General features: G+C 43.2%; 1 protein-coding gene across 2 annotated transcripts in view; it reads right to left on the bottom strand.

Moving 5' to 3' along the window:
* Positions 1-7,762: 7,762 nt before the first annotated feature.
* The window catches only part of gfra4a (GDNF family receptor alpha 4a), a 316,518-nt gene continuing 306,070 nt past the window's right edge, over positions 7,763-18,210 (bottom strand). Inside the window, exons 9-10 of one of the 2 annotated variants that reach the window (XM_061894913.1) lie at positions 17,864-18,030; positions 7,763-7,963 (exon numbers count right to left, since the gene is read on the bottom strand). In XM_061894913.1, the coding sequence (XP_061750897.1) occupies positions 7,796-7,963; positions 17,864-18,030 (335 nt within the window). In that variant the 3' untranslated portion in view covers positions 7,763-7,795. The remainder of the gene's footprint in view (positions 7,964-17,863; positions 18,031-18,210) is intronic. The other variant, XM_061894914.1, reaches the window with a different exon arrangement.

Below are 18,210 nucleotides of genomic sequence, written 5' to 3'. Positions count from 1 at the left end.
GACATGAGGACAGGTGAAAACTAATGGGTAGTCATGGTGACAAAACAAACCAGGAAGTGCAAAAACAGGAACTGAGTGGCCAAAAAACAAACCGAACATGACTAAAACAAAACATGATCACATAGACATGACACATTCTCACACTAGGGCCCAATTAGTGTTGCCAATCAACCTATCCCCAGGTGCATGTCTTTGGAGGTTGGAGGAAGCAAGAGTACCCGGAGGGAACCCACGCAGTCACGGGGAGGACATGGAAATTCCACACAGAAAGATCCCGAGCCCGGGATTGAACCCAGGACTACTCAGGACCTTCGTATTGTAAGGCAGGTGCACTAACCCCTCACGCACCGTGCTGCCCTATTATCAGTACTTCTTCATTCTAATTCTTTATCACCAACATTGGTAAAGATATATTCTAGTTCACTTTCCTTTATTTTTTAGTTTTTTTCTTTGTACGGATAAACCATTTGCATCCGCCTCCACTGAAACACTTGCACTGAAACACACACACACACATGAATGACAATATTTTTACTCTGTTATGAGTGTCCCAAAGCAGTCCAAGAGAAAACAAGTTTGTATTTCATATTAGGTTAGTGTTTACACGTGGTGTTGAGCATATGTCATTATGATCCAAGTTAAGAAAAAGTAAAAAAAAAAAAAAAAAAAAAATAGTCTGTGCATTCCAAAAATAAGCTCATCGAAAATGGAACGATCAAAAAATGAGCCCGACAAGAGTGCATTTGTAACTGTCCAAAAAATGCAACAATCAACTTTATCTGAAGTGTTCAAGGTCTTCAAGTTCTCTTACCAGTATCACTTCTACCTGCTCGGGCGTGGATCCATTCAGGTTGAATGAAAACCTTGCAGTTTCTTGTCCATGTGGCTCCAATCTTGTTGTTTTTGCTCCGGTTCCGTGCTTCCCGGGCTGTATCCGATATTTTCTTGGTCAAATGCTCGTTGATATACACCCCATATCCCTTCAACTTTCTTCCTTGTCTCAGTAGTTCCGTTTTGTGTCTCCGGTTTACAAAGCGCACAAGGAAAGCAGGCTTTGCTTAGTCTCTGCGTGGCAGCGTATGACACGCTGAGATGTTTGCATCCACGGGTATGTCTTTTCCTTTAAAAAAGTGCAAGACTTGGTTCTCCAGAGTTTGCAGATCTTCTGTGTCTGCGTCCTCTCCAACATTCCTGCCCGGGCGTATGATGTTTAGTTCCGTGAAGATGACATCTTCCATCCTTGTGTACTGCTCCAGGTTTCCAACTCTCCTTTCAAGATCAGTTATGGTCTTATCTTTTTGTCAAATTATTTCTTTGAGTTTCCTCACTTCATCTACAAGCTCCGTTAGTTTGCTTAGCTGTTAGGAGACGCTCGCCAGGTCACCTGACATGAAGTTTAGCGACATGCATATTTCCTCGATGTTGTTATTCTCCATCTCTGTGCTTTTCTTTGGACAAGACATGCATGACAAAAAGTGCAGGGATACTTCCCACGCCTTTCTTTTGTATTTTGACGGAGTAGATTAGATAATACTTACTTAATGTTGTCGCAACTTCTTGTCTTGATGTCAACTTTAGCAAAAAAAACAATTTAATACTTCAGTAATGTGTTATTTTTTACATTTACAAAAGTATATGTTATATGTGTATACATATATATATGTATATATATGTCTGTATATATATGTATATATGTACATATATATACATATATATACACATATACATATACACATATATATACATATATATACATATATATATATATATACATATATATATATATATATATGTATATATATGTGTATATGTATATGTGTATATATATACTGTATATACATGTATATACACAACCTCATCGCAGGGCCAACACAGATAGACAGACAACATTCACACACTCAGAGCCACTTCCAAAGACATGCACCTGGGGATAGGTTGATTGGCAACACCAAATTGGCCCTAGTGTGTGAATGTGAGTGGGAATGTTGTCTGTCTATCTGTGTTGGCCCTGTGATGAGGTGGCGACTTATCCAGGGTGTACCCCGCCTTCCGCCCGATTGTAGCTGAGATAGGCACCAGCGCCCCCGCGACCCCAAAGGGAATAAGCGGTAAAAAACGGATGGATGGATGGATGGATGGATAGATATATACACAAGGTTTGAGAATGGCCTTCTCAAATTCCTGACTTAAATGTGTGGACAATGCTGAAGAAAAAAGTCCATGTCAGTAAACCAACAAATTTAGCGAAACTGCACCAATTTTGTCAAGAGGAGTGGTCAAAAATTAAACCAGAAGCTTGCCAAAGTTTGTGGATGGCTACCAAAAGTGCCTTATTGCAGCAAAACTTGCCAAGTGACATGTAACTGAATATTATCATTGCTGTATGTATACTTTTGACCCAGCAAATTTGGTCACAACCCTGCGATGAGGTGGCGACTTGTCCAGGGTGTACCCTGCCTTCCGCCCGGTTGTAGCTGAGATAGGCGCCAGTGCCCCCCGCGACCCCGAAAGGGAATAAGCGGTAGGAAATGGATGGATGGATGGATGGATTTGGTCACATTTTCAGTAGACCCATAATAAATGTATATTCAATATATATATGTATATATATATATATATATATATATATATATATATATATATATATATATATATATTTGTATATATATGTATATATATATGTTTGTATGTATATATATATATGTATGTTTATATGTGTATATATATAAACATTTTGTGACAGACTCTTGCCGTCATCGTGCGGGTTCCACTGACCACCAAGGAAGGACATCACTTTTGCAGGTTTAACTCTGGTTTATTTTTCAATAAAGCTGTCTCTTGCCGGGTTGCTTTTCAGCTCCTGCTCTGCTGCTCGCTCTTTGGTCGCTTTCATACTTTCATACATATGCCTTCATATAAATAAACATACCGTATTTTTCGGACTATAAGTCTCCGTTTTTTTCATAGTTTGGCCGGGGGTACCGTAAAATATCAAATAATATTATTTATCTCATTCGCGGAAGAGAAGAGGAAAATGTCAGCAATGGTCACACACACGTCAGCCAATAAGAATTTGGCGGAGGAGGGTCATGGCAGAAGTGCATTGTGGGTCATGGAATGCTAACCGCTATATGCTACATCAGTGGTTCTAACCAGGGTTCGATCGAACCCTAGGGGTTCGGTGAGTCGACCTCAGGGGTTCGGCGGTGGTCAAAACACACCCGACTCTTCGTGTAAATACAAACTTCTCCCTATCGGCGTATTAGGGATACTGCAACAGCTGACTGATTTGCAGGAATTACCATGAATTGACTTACGTAGACCCCGACTCAAACAAGCTGAAAAACTTATTCAGGTGTTACCATTTAGTGGTCATGGTACGGAAAATGTACTGAACCGTGCAATCTATTAATATAAGTTTCAATCAATCAAAAACAGGTGTGTAATTTGTTGTGAGTTAATGCATTGTCTTAGTTTTGTTGTTTGAACAAGGTGATGTTCATGCACGGTTCATTTTGTGCACCAGTAAAAAAAACATGGTAACACTTGAGTATGGGGAACATATTCACCATCAATTAGTTGCTTATTAACATGCAAATTAGGAACATATTGGCTCTTAACTAGTCATTAAGTACTAATTAATGCCTTATTTGGCATTGCCTTATTATAACCCTAACCTTCTAACCCTGACCCTAACCCTAACCAAATAACTCTAAATTATGTCTTTATTACTTAGAATATGTTCCCCTAGTGCAGGGGTCGGCAAACCGCGTCTCTTAGCGCCGCCCTAGTGGCTCTCTAGAGCTTTTTCAAAAATATATGAACAATGGAAAAAGAGGAGGGGGAAAAAAAACATTTTTTGTTTTAATATGGTTTCTGTAGGAGGACAAACATGACACAAACCTCCCTAATTGTTATAAAGCACACTGTTTATATTAAACATGCTTCACTGATTCGAATATTTGGCGGGCACCATTTTGTCCTACTAATTTTGGCGGTCCTTGAACTCACCGTAGTTTGTTTACATCAGGGGTCTCAAACTCAATGTCCCTGGGGGCCACTGGACGCAGAGTCTGGGTGGGGTTGGGCCGCGAGAAAAGATTTCTTCAAAAAATGTTGCATACTCCTCAGCATGTCTAGTTGCAATATGACGTTTCAAATTGTATTCCTTGTGCACCGCAACTTTCTCTGTGCAAATAAGACACGTCGGGGTGCCGCTGTGCTCAACGAAGAAATATTGCATCTCCCACTTTTCCTGGAATTGTCTTTGCTCATCACTAACCTTTCTCTTCACTGCAGGCTTTTAAAAAGACATATTTAGGGTTGTGGAATATATTTGTATTTAGCCGACGCACAGAGAATAATGTTATTTCCGCAATGAGTGCCGTTCCGCTTTTCCTCCTGGCAGCAACACGGCGGTCGGATAATAGCCGGCCGGGAAAGTACTGGGATAGCGAGCGCAAAAAAGTGACAGCTCCCGGTGTGTTATCCGATGTCATATAGAAATATATGTAGTGTTCATCGTGTGAGGCAGTGAAAATTAAACAATAAAAAAAACAAATAACGGTTTGAGTTTGTCCAGGTTCTCGGGGACTGTTATTACTGACGGACAGGTGTCGCAGTGTGACGTAAGAAAACCCTCGTCTCCATGGCAACGTCTCTGTTGCTTTCACTCATTTGCTGCTTTTCCACTAACACAGGGGTAGGCAACCCAGAACGTAGAAAGAGCCATTTTGGACCCAAATAACACAACACTGTCAAGCGCCATTCAAATAAAACTTGTGGGCCGCACTAACAATAAACTTTCATATTAAGGTGGGGGCCGCAAAATAACGTCTGGCGGGCCGCAATTGGCCCGCGTGTCTGAGACCCCTGGTTCACATGTATAACTTTCTCCGACTTTCTAAGCGTGTTTTATGCCACTTCTTTTTCTGTCTCATTTTGTCCACCAAACTTTTAACGTGCATGAATGCACAAAGGTGAGTTTTGTTGATGTTGTTGACTTGTGTGGAGCGTGCTAATCAGACATATTTGGTCACTGCATGACTGCAAGCTAATCGATGCTAACATGCGGTTTAGGCTAGTTGTATGCACATATTGCATCATTATGCAACATTTGTAGCTATATTTGAGCTCTTTTAGTTTTCTTTAAGTCCTCATAATTCAATTTATATCTCATGACACACTATCTGTATGTAATATGGCTTTTGATTTTTTGCGGCTCGAGGCAGATTTGTTTTTGTATTTTTGGTCCAATATGGCTCTTTCAACATTATGGGTCGCCGACTCCTGTCCTGGTGTCCAAATTACTCTAAATTAAGTCTTTGTTACTTAGAATATGTTCTCCATACTAAAGTGTTACCAAAAAAATATAACTTTGTCTTGAATTTGAAAAAAAACATTTTAATTTTCACCAAGAAGGGTTCGGTGAATGCGCATATGAAACTGGTGGGGTTCGGTACCTCCAACACGGTTAAGAACCACTGTGCTATATGCTACTGCCGTAGCTATTAATATGGATCATTTCATCTTTGGCGGTAATTTATAAAAACTGAGAAGGGCTGAACAAAAATGGCACTGAAAAGGTAATCATGTAGTGCAGATTACAAACTGGACGTAGTGAAATATGCAGCAGAAAACGACAAGAGGAAGCGGCGCATACTTTTGGAGTTGGCAAAGTTGTTTAGAAGCGACATCGAGGAAGAAGACTTCATGGGATTTAGGGATTAGGAGTGACAGATTGTTTGGTAAACGTATAGCATGTTCTATATGTTATAGTTATTTGAATGACTCTTACCATGATATGTTAGGTTAACATACCAGGCACTTTCTCAGTTGGTTATTTATGCGTCATATAACGTACACTTATTCAACCTGTTGTTCACTATTCTTTATTTATTTTAAATTGACTTTCAAATGTCTATTCTTGGTGTTGGATTTTATCAACTAAATTTCCCCCAAAAATGCAACTTATACTCCAGTTCGACGTATATATAATTTTTTCCTTCTTTATTATGCATTTTCGGCTGATGCGACGTATACTCCGAAAGCGATTTATAATCTGAAAAATACGGTACATATCCATGTATATATACATATATACACATAGCTTTTTATTAGATCTGTGAATCTTTGGGGGTCCCACGATTCGATTCAATATCTATTCTTGGGGTCACGATTCGATAATATATCGATTTTTTCGATTCGATTCGATTCTCGATTCAAAAACAATTTTTTTCCCGATTTAAAAGGATTCTGTATTCATTCAATACATAGGATTTCAGCAGGATCTACCCCAGTCTGCTGACATGCTAGCAGAGTAGTAGATTTTTGTAAATCGCTTTTATAATTGTAAAGGACAATGTTTTATCAACTGATTGCAATAATGTAAATTTGTTTTAACTATTAAACGAACCAAAAATATGACTTATTTTATCTTTGTGAAAACATTGGACACAGTGTGTTGTCAAGTTTATGAGATGTGATGCAAGTGTAAGCCACTGTGACACTTTTTTTTAATTTTTATAAATGTCTAATGATACAATGAGGGATTTCTAATCACTGCTATGCTGAAATTATAACTAATATTGATATTGTTGTTGATGATATTAATTTTTGTTTCACTACTTTTGGTTCGTTCTGTGTCGTGTTTGTGTCTCCTCTCAATTGCTCTGTTTATTGCAGTTCTGAGTGTTGCTGGGTCAGGTTTGGTTTTGGAATTGCATTGCATTGTTATGGTATTGCTGTGTAGTGGTTTGTTGGATTGATTAAAAAAATAAATAATAATAATTGTTGTTTTAAAAAAAAAAAAAAAAAAATCGATTTAAAAAAAAATTAGAATCGATTCTGAATCGCACAACATAAAAGATACGATTCATATTCGAATCGATTTTTCCCCACACCCCTACTATTTATATATACACATATTTGTATAAGTATGTCATTTATAGAATAACTTTTTTCGTCGTCAGGTGTAGCTAATCAAGAAAACGTTTTGTTTTGTACATTAGAGCTTTATTGAGTGAAAGTGTCAAACAACACAAGAATAAATACATTTTGGAGAACAACATTGATGATTTCTTTCTTTAAAATTATTCATCCTTTCCTCTGTAATCGAATGTCGCTTTGTCAGTTGCCGGGACAACCTTCGCAAAGCACTTGCCCAGCGGAAACACACAAGTCGTGTAAAAAGGGACGCTTGGTCCCCAAAAAAGGATGATCGTGTTGCATTGTTGCTCCGACACGTTCTTCTCCTTGTCTGTACGTCGGGGGCAAAAAGGACCCGCGCTCACTTTTGTGGCGTTGGTTTGTGCGAGCAGAGTTGTGCTTCTGCCGCGTGACACGAGGCGAACTGCAGTGTGTTTGTGAGGAGCAGGAGGAGGCGTGAACACGTGAACTTTGAACCCATAAGGAACACAAACAGTACTTACAAGCACCCGCGGGGAAACGCCGCCGCCGGACGTGGCCTCAGTCCTGCCCCCTGGTGGTCACAATGACGACTCACATCAATGATCTTCGGTCACGACAAGGAAGGTTCAATAATCGATCAAACTCTGGCAACAAAGTTAGTCATCTCCGCTCTCTGCGCCTCACATGACACTTTGGAAGCGGGAAATGGGCGTTGCGCTTCCTGATCTGTTGGGCGCACCATAAAGTGCTGAGTCATGATTTACCAAAGACAAAAAAAAAAGACGAACCGTGGAAACTTGACCCCGCCCACTTTCACGTCTTGTCCCCCCTTCCCCCCCAAGTTGTCCATCGGTGACGGCTGGCATGAGCGACCCCCCCGCCCCCCCTAGTGGCCGTAGAGGAGCGTCGTCATCATCATCATCAGCATCATCATCATCATCATCATCAGCAGGTGAGGTGAAGATGAGCAGGGGCGCCCGCATGAGCGATCCGAGAGTTTGGGGGAGGGGAGGGTGGAGTCTCCATCGTCACCCCACAAGCTGTTGTCCTTGACCTGGAACCAGTAAAGGACAAAGGTCGTTAGCTTCAAACTTCGTATCTTCAGTCAATACAGAAAATCAGTTTTCTTTTGATTTTGGGAAACAGATTTAAATGTTTTGTTTTTTTTTTAATGCAAAACGTTTTTCTTTGTCAAATTTAATTCAACTGTTTAATAAAAAAAGTTGTCTTTTTTTCAGCATTTTGTGTTGTCTTGTGCAACAGAGAAAAATTATATTGAAAGAAAACAAATAACATGCAGTATGATTCATGTGATCCATTCCACGACTATCCGTTTTAGATGGGGTTGAATATCTTAAAATGTTTTTTTCTGTTGCAATGATATGTTTGACCACAGCGTCATGTTATATTATATTTGCCAACCCTCCCGATTTTCCCGGGAGACTCCCGAGTTTCAGTGCCCCTCCCGTAAATCTCCCGGGGCAACCATTCTCCTGAATTTCTCCCAATTTCCACCTGGACAACAAATTTGGGGGCGTGCCTTTAAGGCACTGCCTTTAGCGTCCTCCACAACCTAAAAAGGAGACTATTAAATATGTCTCCTTTATCCGTAGGTTTATCTATAAGCCGTAAAGTAGGCAGGCACGGAGCTATTTCTCAGTGTGTTTATTGCAGCCGGCACGTTAATACACTGACACGCAACATCCGGATTTCCATCATGCGTTGCTTCAAAACTACAGCAAGTACTAATGTCCAAAAACATAACCGAGACGAAGCAGAAGAACGAAGAAGAGACATGGCAATTACGAGTAAGAAGAAAATGTACGCTTGCAAGTCCCAAAATGATTGGAACAAATATAATTTTAGTTCATAATCTTGTCCGCATGCGTCGATCTAGACCAGTGGTTCTCAACCTTTTTTCAGTGATGTACCCCCTGTGAACATTTTTTAAATTCAAGTACCCCCTAATCAGAGCAAAGCATTTTTGGTTGAAAAAAAGAGATAAATACGTAAAATACAACACTATGTTATCAGTTTCTGATTCATTAAATTGTAAAACAGCGCAAAATATTGCTCATTTGTAGTGGTCTTTCTTGAACTATTTGGAAAAACATATATAAACATAACTAAAAACTTGTTGAAAAATAAACAAGTGATTCAATTATAAATAAATATTTCTACAAATAGAAGTAATCATCAACTTAAAGTGCCCTCTTTGGGGATTGTAATAGAGATCCATCTGGATTCATGAACTTCATTCTAAACATTTCTTCACAAAAAAAGAAATCTTTAACATCAATATTTATGGAACATGTCCACAAAAAATCTAGCTGTCAACACTGAATTTTGCATTGTTGTATTTTTTTTTTCACAGTTTATGAACTTACATTCATATTTTGTTAAAGTATTATTCAATAAATATATTTATAAAGGATTTTTTAATTGTTGCTATTTTTAGAATATTTTGAAAAAATCTCACGTACCCCTTGGCATACCTTCAAGTACCCCCAGGGGTACGCATACCCCCATTTGAGAACCACTGTTCTAGACGGCCGCTGCTGCAGTTCGCTCCGTCCTTGTCTTTTGTCTGTTCTTTGTTCGTTTTGTACTTTTTTATATTTTTACATTTACTCTACATTTGCTTTCTATCTAGTCGTGCCCTTCTAAACATGCAGTTTAGAAGTGTTTCGTTCGTCTTACTGACGGCGGGGATGCTACTGATGAGCTCAGATGGGCAACAACAGTGCAGAGGCTCTTTCATCTACACCAGGGAACAGTCGTTAGCGACACCAGTTGTTAGCATCCAGCTAACAGACCCGGCGCTAAGTAACCATACTCCAGAGGAGCTAAAAAGGACTTATGGAGGTGCTCGTGGCTGTCGAGGGAAAGGGAGATGCTCGAGACAGAAGAGGGCTGAAGCGAGGAGGGAGCGAAGGAGAAATAAACCATATATTTCTTCCGTCGTCATGGGTAACGTGCGCTCTCTGGCAAACAAAATGGATGAGTTGTCGGTGCTTGCCGGTAGTCAGAAAGAATATCGTGAGTGTAGCCTAATGTGTTTTACTGAGACGTGGCTGCACGACGATGGTCCGGATAGTAACGTCTCTATAAACTGCTTTGAAATGGTGCACGCTGACCGGGACCGAACCAATGGCAAGCTGAAAGAAGGGGGGCTTGCTTGGTTTATTAAGAAGAAATATTGTCATCCCGGTCATATTACAATAGCACCCGAAAGCCCTCATCCTCATCTCGGGGGATTTTAACCATGTTACTATGGACAAATCACTCCCCAACTTCACTCAGTATGTCAGCTGCTACACCAGAGGAAATAAGATCCTGGACCTGCTGTACCCAACATCAGGGATGCGTATAGCTCCATAGCACTCCCAGAGCTGGGCCGGTCAGACCCCAGCCTTGTTTACCTCAACCCCTGTTATGTGCCTCTGGTCAAAAGACAGCCTGTGACAGAAAATACAGTGAGAACGGGTCCAAGAGACACTACAGGGCTGTTTTGAGGTAACTGACTGGCAGGTGCTCATTGAACCTCATAGATAGAATAGAATAGAATAGAATGGACTTTATTGATCCCTTGGCGAAATTCAGCAATGGATTTGGAGAGGACATTGACGGCTCACAGAGTGCATCACAGACTATATATCAACTTCTGTGTTGACTCAAATGTCCCATCAAAGACGGTCACCTGGTACCCAAACAACAAGCTGTGGGTGACCAAAGACATCAAAGCTCTACTGAATGAGAAGAAGAGGGCATTCAATGCTGGTAAAAGGGAGGAGGGGAAAAGAGTTCAGGGGCTGCTGAAGACCAAACTCAGGGAGGCCAGGAGGAAGCTGGAAGGGAAGCTGAAGGATAACAACATGAAGGCGGTTTGGAGAGGTATGCAGACCATCACCGGCCTCAAACCGTCAGAGGATAGGGGAGTGGATGGAGACAAAGAGATTGCCAATGAGCTAAACCAGTTCTTTAACACAGTGGCTCCGACAAGCTCACAAGTTACACATAGGCAAGGCCCCGGGTCCTGACGGTGTGAGCCCCAGGGTGCTCAAAGCCTGCGCCCCACAGCTGTGTGGTGTGCTCCAGCACATCTTCAACATGAGCCTTAGGCTGCAGAAAGTCCCCACACAGTGGAAAAACTCATGCGTGGTCCCCATCCCCAAGTGCACACGACCCAGCACGTCAAAGGACTACAGACCGGTGGCTCTAACCTCCCATATCATGAAGACCATGGAGAGGTTGGCCCTGGAACAACTACACCCTACAGTCAAGCCCCACCTGGACCCGCTTCCAATTCGCCTACCAGCCCCGACTGGGAGTGGAGGACGCAGTCATCTACCTTCTTAACCGAGCCCACACCCACCTCGACAAGCCTGCGAGCAGTGTGAGGGTCATGTTTTTTGACTTCTCCAGTGCTTTCAATACCATACGGCCTGGGCTACTGCGTGTGAAGTTGGAAAAGATGCAGGTGGAGGCCCCCTTGGTATCCTGAGTTGTAGTTTACCTGACTGACAGACCACAGTACATTCGACTTCAGGACTGTGTGTCTGACAGGCTTGTCAGCAACACCGGGGCCCCGCAGGTCACAGTCCTCTCCCCCTTCCTCTTCACCATTTACACCACCGATTTCCACTATCAGTCAGAGTCCTGCCACCTTCAGAAGTTTCCTGATAACTGCGATAGTGGGGTGTATTGAGGATGGTGATGATGAGGAATACAAGGCACTGGTGGAGGATTTTGTCACATGGTGTGGAAAGAACCACACCATGTGGTGAAAACCAAGGAGCTGGTTTTGGACTTGGGAAGGAGGAAGAGTACTCCGGCAACCCCTGTTTCCATCAGGGGGGTCGATGTGGACATGGTTGAGGATTATAAATACCTCGGAGTACACATCGACAACAAGTTGAATGTGTCAAAACACACTGAGGCCCTCTACAAGAAGGGACAGAGCCGCCTCTACTTCCTCAGGAGGCTAGGATCCTTCAACGTCTGTACAAAGATGTTGAAGATGTTCTACGAGTCAGTGGTGGCGGGCGCCTTCTTGTACGCCGTGGTTTGCTGGGGCAGCGGGCTGAGAGTGAGGGACACAAACAGACTGAAAAAGCTGGTAAAGAAGGCCAGTAACGTGGTGGGAGTGGAGCTGGACTCTCTGGCGGTGGTGTCAGAGAGAAGAAGTCTAGCAAAACTCCTAGCCATTATGGACAACACCTCCCATCCACTGCACTCGGACCTTGCGGAGAGAATGAGTACGTTCAGTGGAAGGCTCAGACGCCCAAAATGCAACACGGAACGACACAGGAGGACATAAGACCGTATAATGCATATGTTCCTTGACTGCACTTAAATGTAGAATATATGTAGAATACATTTATATTATTCATATATTTTATATGTAATATATTATATATATTATATTATTTATTATTATCATTGTTTATTGTGAGAGAACTGTGGTGCTGAATTTACCCCAGGGATCAATAAAGTACTTCTATTGTATTCTATATATAAGAAAAACTTTAAAATATATACACCCCTCTCCCCCATCTCCCGAATTCAGAGGTCTCAAGGTTGGCAAGTATTTCCAGCATTTTTTTAAAATAAAACCATACATTTTTAAGCTAGTTTCTTTGCAATTAAAAAAAAAAACAATTCTAATATGGATGTGATTGAAAAACTAGTTCCCATTGTGGATTCCTTTGGATGAAAATCATATTTTCTTCTTAAAAAGAAGAGTTTTAAATTCTATGAGAACATTTGTGCATGATTGCCACAGAATAATTTATTTGGTTCATTTCTACAAAAATAAATATTTCTATTATTATTTTTATATTTATTTTCAAAACCAACTATTTTTTCAGGGCCTCTGAAGACCTCAATGTTGGGTCCAGATGAGAATCGGTCAGAAACGTTCAGCTCTGTTAAGCAGAATCTAAGATGCAATAAATATCGTAACATTTTTTATCAATTCCCATTCCTAAATTTAAGTCGTTCAAGCTTTTTAAAGATTTATTTTTCTATTTAATGAAAATAAATTCGAGGGGGGACATCTAAAAGTTAAAAAATAAATATATATACATTTCCATTTCCATTTTCTACCGCTTATTCCCTTTTTGGGGTTGCGGGGGGCGCTGGCGCCTATCTCAGCAACAATTGGGCGGAAGGCGGGGTACACCCCATATATATATATATATATATATATATATATATATATATATATATATATACATATATATATATATATATATATACATATATATATATATATATACATATATATATATATATGTATATAAATATATATATTTCTAATTAATGTAAAATAAAATAAAAATTAAAACATTTTCTGGAAATTTTTCAAACGTTACAATTTTATTTTCCGGCTTAAATTTTGTTTTAAAATGTAATTTATATATATATTTTTAAATTGTTTGTGCATTTATTTTCCAAAAACTAATTGTGGAAAAAAGATTTTCAAAAATTTTTTGGGTAGTTTTTTTTCAATGAAAAAAAAAATTTAAACACACTAAAGTTTAGAAAAGTGTAACCCTTTGTAATTTTGTAGCATGTACAAAAGGTGTGCATTAAAACGCGTGCAAAGCTGACCTACAATGCTCGTGCGTCGAAGATTGCGTCTCTTAAATGAGCAAACTAAGGAACACAATCCATTTAACGAGGACAAGATGCAAATATAACTATTAAGCGATGTGATTTCTCAAGACTGAAACTGTTCTGCAGCCACTGTTTTGTTTCTAATATTCAACATGTTTAGAAAGGAATTGCTAACTTGGACAGAAAGAATGACGAAGGAGAGAATATTCTGTCTGTCGGAGCTGTCAGAAATACAAATATTACCAGTATCGTCTGTTCAGCAATATCTTTTTCAAATTTTATAGCTGATGGATGACTTTTGCTTTGGTTTTTTTAGCTTTTTTTTTAATGGTGTTAATTTTTTTCAGTAGGAGACATATTATTGAAAAACATGCATTTGTATGCCTCCTTGCATGCATTTCTGGATCATTCAGCACATGATGGGATATTGGGCCACATGGCTCCATCAATGTGGAGGGAAATGTGTGTCTCAATGATGACAGATTGATAGATAGGTAGTACTTTAATGATGTCTTCAAGAGAGTTCCTTCAGGAAATTTAAGCCAGAGTACAATCAGTCTTAGTAGATTGCCCACGGCACGCCTTTGATTATACGTGCGACTTTATAGTTTGCACACGTTATTTAGCACTTAGTATTTGTAGTAGATCGGGCCCTGAGTGTACACTATTAAGTACAGTGGGGAAATGTTGGGATTTTCTTCTTATAAAAAAGTAAAAGAAGAAAGCTAAAATGGTTCTGTGTCCCAGGTAGTGGTGAATAAATATTGATGGATCCAGGATTTTCTAATTTTGATAAGATCTTTTGAAGTCCATGTCAGAAATGTTTGTTGTGAAGCTACTTTAGCCTCCTAAAAATGAAATGTAAAGTATTTTCCGTCTGGGTTCTCCCGGACGACACAACACTCTCACAACCACGGTAGATTGACAGTGGGTTTTAATTTTCTTTTAGGCCCTTGTGCATTTCCAGCTTCCTTTGGGTTTTTCTTTTAATGCTTTTCAGCAGTGTTTCAGGGCGGATGCTTCTCCTGCAGTCCTCTCTCCCTAGCGGCTTTTCTCCCCCCTCTCCTGCAGTCACCCACGCTGCTAATAAAGAAACAGGTGATTAGATAACTTGTTCCAGCTGAGATACCCTCTCACCTGTCATCTGCTTCCCAGCCGGCTCCCACACATGCCCTGCCCGCAGGGAACACCTGGACCACGCCCCTCCACATGCGTCCCCCGTCAGATTCAGGCCAGGCAGCCGTCCTACAGCACCTACTCCCCCCGCCATAGCAGGGCGGGAGAGGAAGTCGGCGACGGACATCTGCGTGCCCGGCCGGTGGACCACCCGGAAGTTGTAGGGCTGCAGTGTAAGGTACCACCGGGTGATCCGCGTGTTGGCATCCTTCATCCGGTGGGGCCATTGGAGAGGTTTGTGGTCCGAGTAGAGACTGAAGGCACGCCCCAACAGGTGGTAGCGGAAGGCCCCGACCGCCCACCGGATGGCAAGGCACTCCTCTCCACCATGATGTACCTTTCCTCCCGTACCGAGAGTTTCCGGCTGATGTACAGCACAGGGCTGTCGAGGCCCTCCACCCGCTGGGACAGCACCGCCACCAGTCCCCGACCCGACGCATCTGCCTGCAGACAGAAAGGGATGTTAAAGTTAGGCATGTGCAGTACCGGCTCCTCGCAGAGTGCTGTTTTTACCTTGTTGAACACCCGCTGGCACTGCTCGGTCCACTGGACCAGATCTGGAGCACCCTTTCGGGTGAGGTCAGTCAGTGGACTGGTTAAGTCCGCAAACCGAAGAATGAACCGACTGTAATACCCCCCCAAGCCCAAGAACTGCCTCACCTTCTTTTTTGTCTTGTGGCCGCACCTGCCCCCCCTCCCCCATGTGGTATGCCAGACACTGTACTTCACTCCGGCCAACCGCGCACTCTGCTGGGTTGGCGGTGAGCGCCGCCCACCTCATGGACTCGAGCACCGCCCCCACACGCTGCATGTGTTGTTCCCAGCTGCTACTTTGGATGGTGACATCATCCAGGTATGCAGCGTGGGGTCGCAGCACTCGGTCCATGAGGCGCTGGAATGTGGTGGGCGCACCAAACAAACCAAACGGAAGTGTCACAAATTGGTATCAACCTTCGGGAGTGGAAAAGGCTGTTTTTTCTCGGGACTCTGGTGATGAGAGAATCTGCCAGTAGCCCTTGGTTGAATCCAGTGTCGTGACAAAACGAGCAGTGCCCAGCCGATCCAGGAGCTCGTCGACCTGAGGCGCTGGGTACGCGTCAAAACGTGATATTTCATTCACCCTGCGGTAATCCACGCATCCTTCTAACCCAACCAGAACGATGGGACTGCACCACGCTCTGTGGGATTTTTCTATTACCCCCAACTCAAGCATGGTTTTTGATTTTTCCCGAACTACTTTGCGTTTGTGTTTGGGCAGCTGATATGGCGTGGACCGCACCCTAACCCCCGGGTTGGTCTCAATATGATGCTGGATGAGATACGTGCGGCCGGGCCGAGAGGAGAACACATCAGAGAAGCGGCGCTGCAACTCAGCAACATCCGCTCTCTGTGCTAACGTGAGCTGGTTGTCACAGGGGAGGGGAGGGGGTGGGGGATAATCCACCAGGACTAGAACAAAGCAGTATCCCTGTGTGCTCTGGAGAAAATGGGACCTCCATAAGGGGCAATGGGCGCAAGGGTGCCTTTGGGATGGCCGCTGGGTTCACCAGCTGGCAGTCCGGGCAGGCAGCGCACCAGCGGCGCACGTCTGGTGCATCATGGAACAGTCCGGTCACACATGCCCGGGGTGTCCGCACCCCCAGCAGACTGGCCCTGGTGTTCGCGGGTCCCTCTTTGAGGGAAACCCCCTCTCAGCACCGTCGGTACCCTGAAAAAAATGAGCAAAGGAGGTTATCACCACCTGTCTCCCCCCTTGCTTTTGTGGTTGTTTGGGTGTGTGTGTGTTCTGGATGCCCGAGTGGGGGAACCTTCTCTTGGGTCCCGGCCGCCTCGGCGAGGCGTGGTCGTGGCTCCAGGGGCTTCGCCTCCGGCAGCGCGAGTCGTCGGCGGGGAGCTGGAATGTGTCTCTGTCGGTCTTGCGGACGCCTCTTTTTGGACCGCCAGGTGGTCTTCCGCCAGGTTAACTGTCGTCATCAGGTCGTTGCATGCGGAGGTCCGGGCCGGAATCGCCGGGATAAATTGTTCGAGCTACACTAGTTCGAACATGTGGCTTTCATCTGCCTTGGGCTGGAGCCATCTGGTCGCCGCATCCCTTAGCTGTTGTGTGAGGACAAAGGGATGGTCTTCAGGGCCCAATTTCAAGGTCCGGAACTGGCGCCGGTGGTCTTCCGGGCTGCTTCTGACCCGGTCCAGGATGGCGGGGCGCAGGTTTGTAAACTGCATCCTGGCGGCCGCTTTGAGACTCAACGCCGCCCGCTGCGCCTCCCCCGCCAGGAGCGGTAGCAGCTTCATGCTCCACTCCTCTTCCGGCCACCTGCATGCTGCTGCCATGGCCTCGAATATGTCGAGATACGCATGGGGGTCCTCATTCTCAGTCATGCGCTGCATGGAGGCTGCTTTTCCCTCCGATGCCCCCGCCGCCATGTCCATTAAGGTCTGCAAGACGCGCGTCTGCTGCTGGGTCGCCACAGATACCTCTGCCAAGACCCGGGCAAGCGCCTTCAGGGGAGTTATGGTGGACATTCTTGTTGTCCGGTTTTGTTGGGCGCCACTTGTAAAGTCTTTTCCGTCTCCCGGACCACACGACACTCTCACAACCAAGGTAGGTTGACAGTATGTTTCAATTTTCTTTTCGGCCCTCGTGCTTTCTTTTTTCGGCCATCGTGCCTTCCAGCTTCCTTTGGGTTTTTCTTTTAATGCTTTTCAGCAGTCTTTTAATGCGGATGCTTCTCCTGCAGTCCTCTCTCCCTTGCAGCTTTTCTCCACCCTCTCCTGCGGTCACCAACGTTGCTAATAAAGAGACAGGTGATTAGATAACTCGTTCCAGCTGAGATACCTACTCACCTGTCATCTGCTTCCCAGCCGGCTCCCACACATGCCCTGCCCGCAGGGAACGCGTGGACCACGCCCCTCCACATGAGGCAATTTGTGCAATGAGCCGTGAGAAGAATTTCAGGCACAAATTGGGAGACTTTCCTGTGCAAATAAGTAACCGGCCTCATTCTTTAAATTTAAGCTACTTAAGTTTTTTAATCTTGGAGGCGGCCTAAAAAAAGCATCAATTGTTACTTTGGGCATCTGTTCGTTATTCAAACATCTTTGGAAGAGCTTGTTTGGTTAAAATGTGATGAGGAGACTATTAAAAAAAAAGTCTTACTCGAGTCGGTATCTGTTCTCTCAGGATGTTCTGCTCTGTTTCCATGGAAACGCCCGGGGCGGCGCTGGCGGTGGCCCAGGGAGAGTGCACGGTCGGGCTGGGAATCCCGGGCTGACCACCGCCTGTTTTGACATCCGAGCTGTTGCCAAAAGCCAAGATGGCGTTCTCTGGATGAGGGAGAAGAAGACTTTAAGGTTTTGTACTTTGACCTTTTTAATGTTATATTATAATGTTATGTTATGGATGATATTATATTATTATATGATGTTATGTTGTTATTTTATAATGTTATTTCATGTTATTTTATTATATTATTACTGTATATGATGTTGTGCGGTAGGGTTGTC

Source organism: Nerophis ophidion, linkage group LG03 (assembly GCF_033978795.1).
Source record: "Nerophis ophidion isolate RoL-2023_Sa linkage group LG03, RoL_Noph_v1.0, whole genome shotgun sequence".
Lineage (NCBI taxonomy): Eukaryota > Metazoa > Chordata > Actinopteri > Syngnathiformes > Syngnathidae > Nerophis > Nerophis ophidion.
The sequence above is the reverse complement of the archived record's forward strand: the minus strand, read 5'-3'. Positions and strand labels throughout refer to the sequence as shown.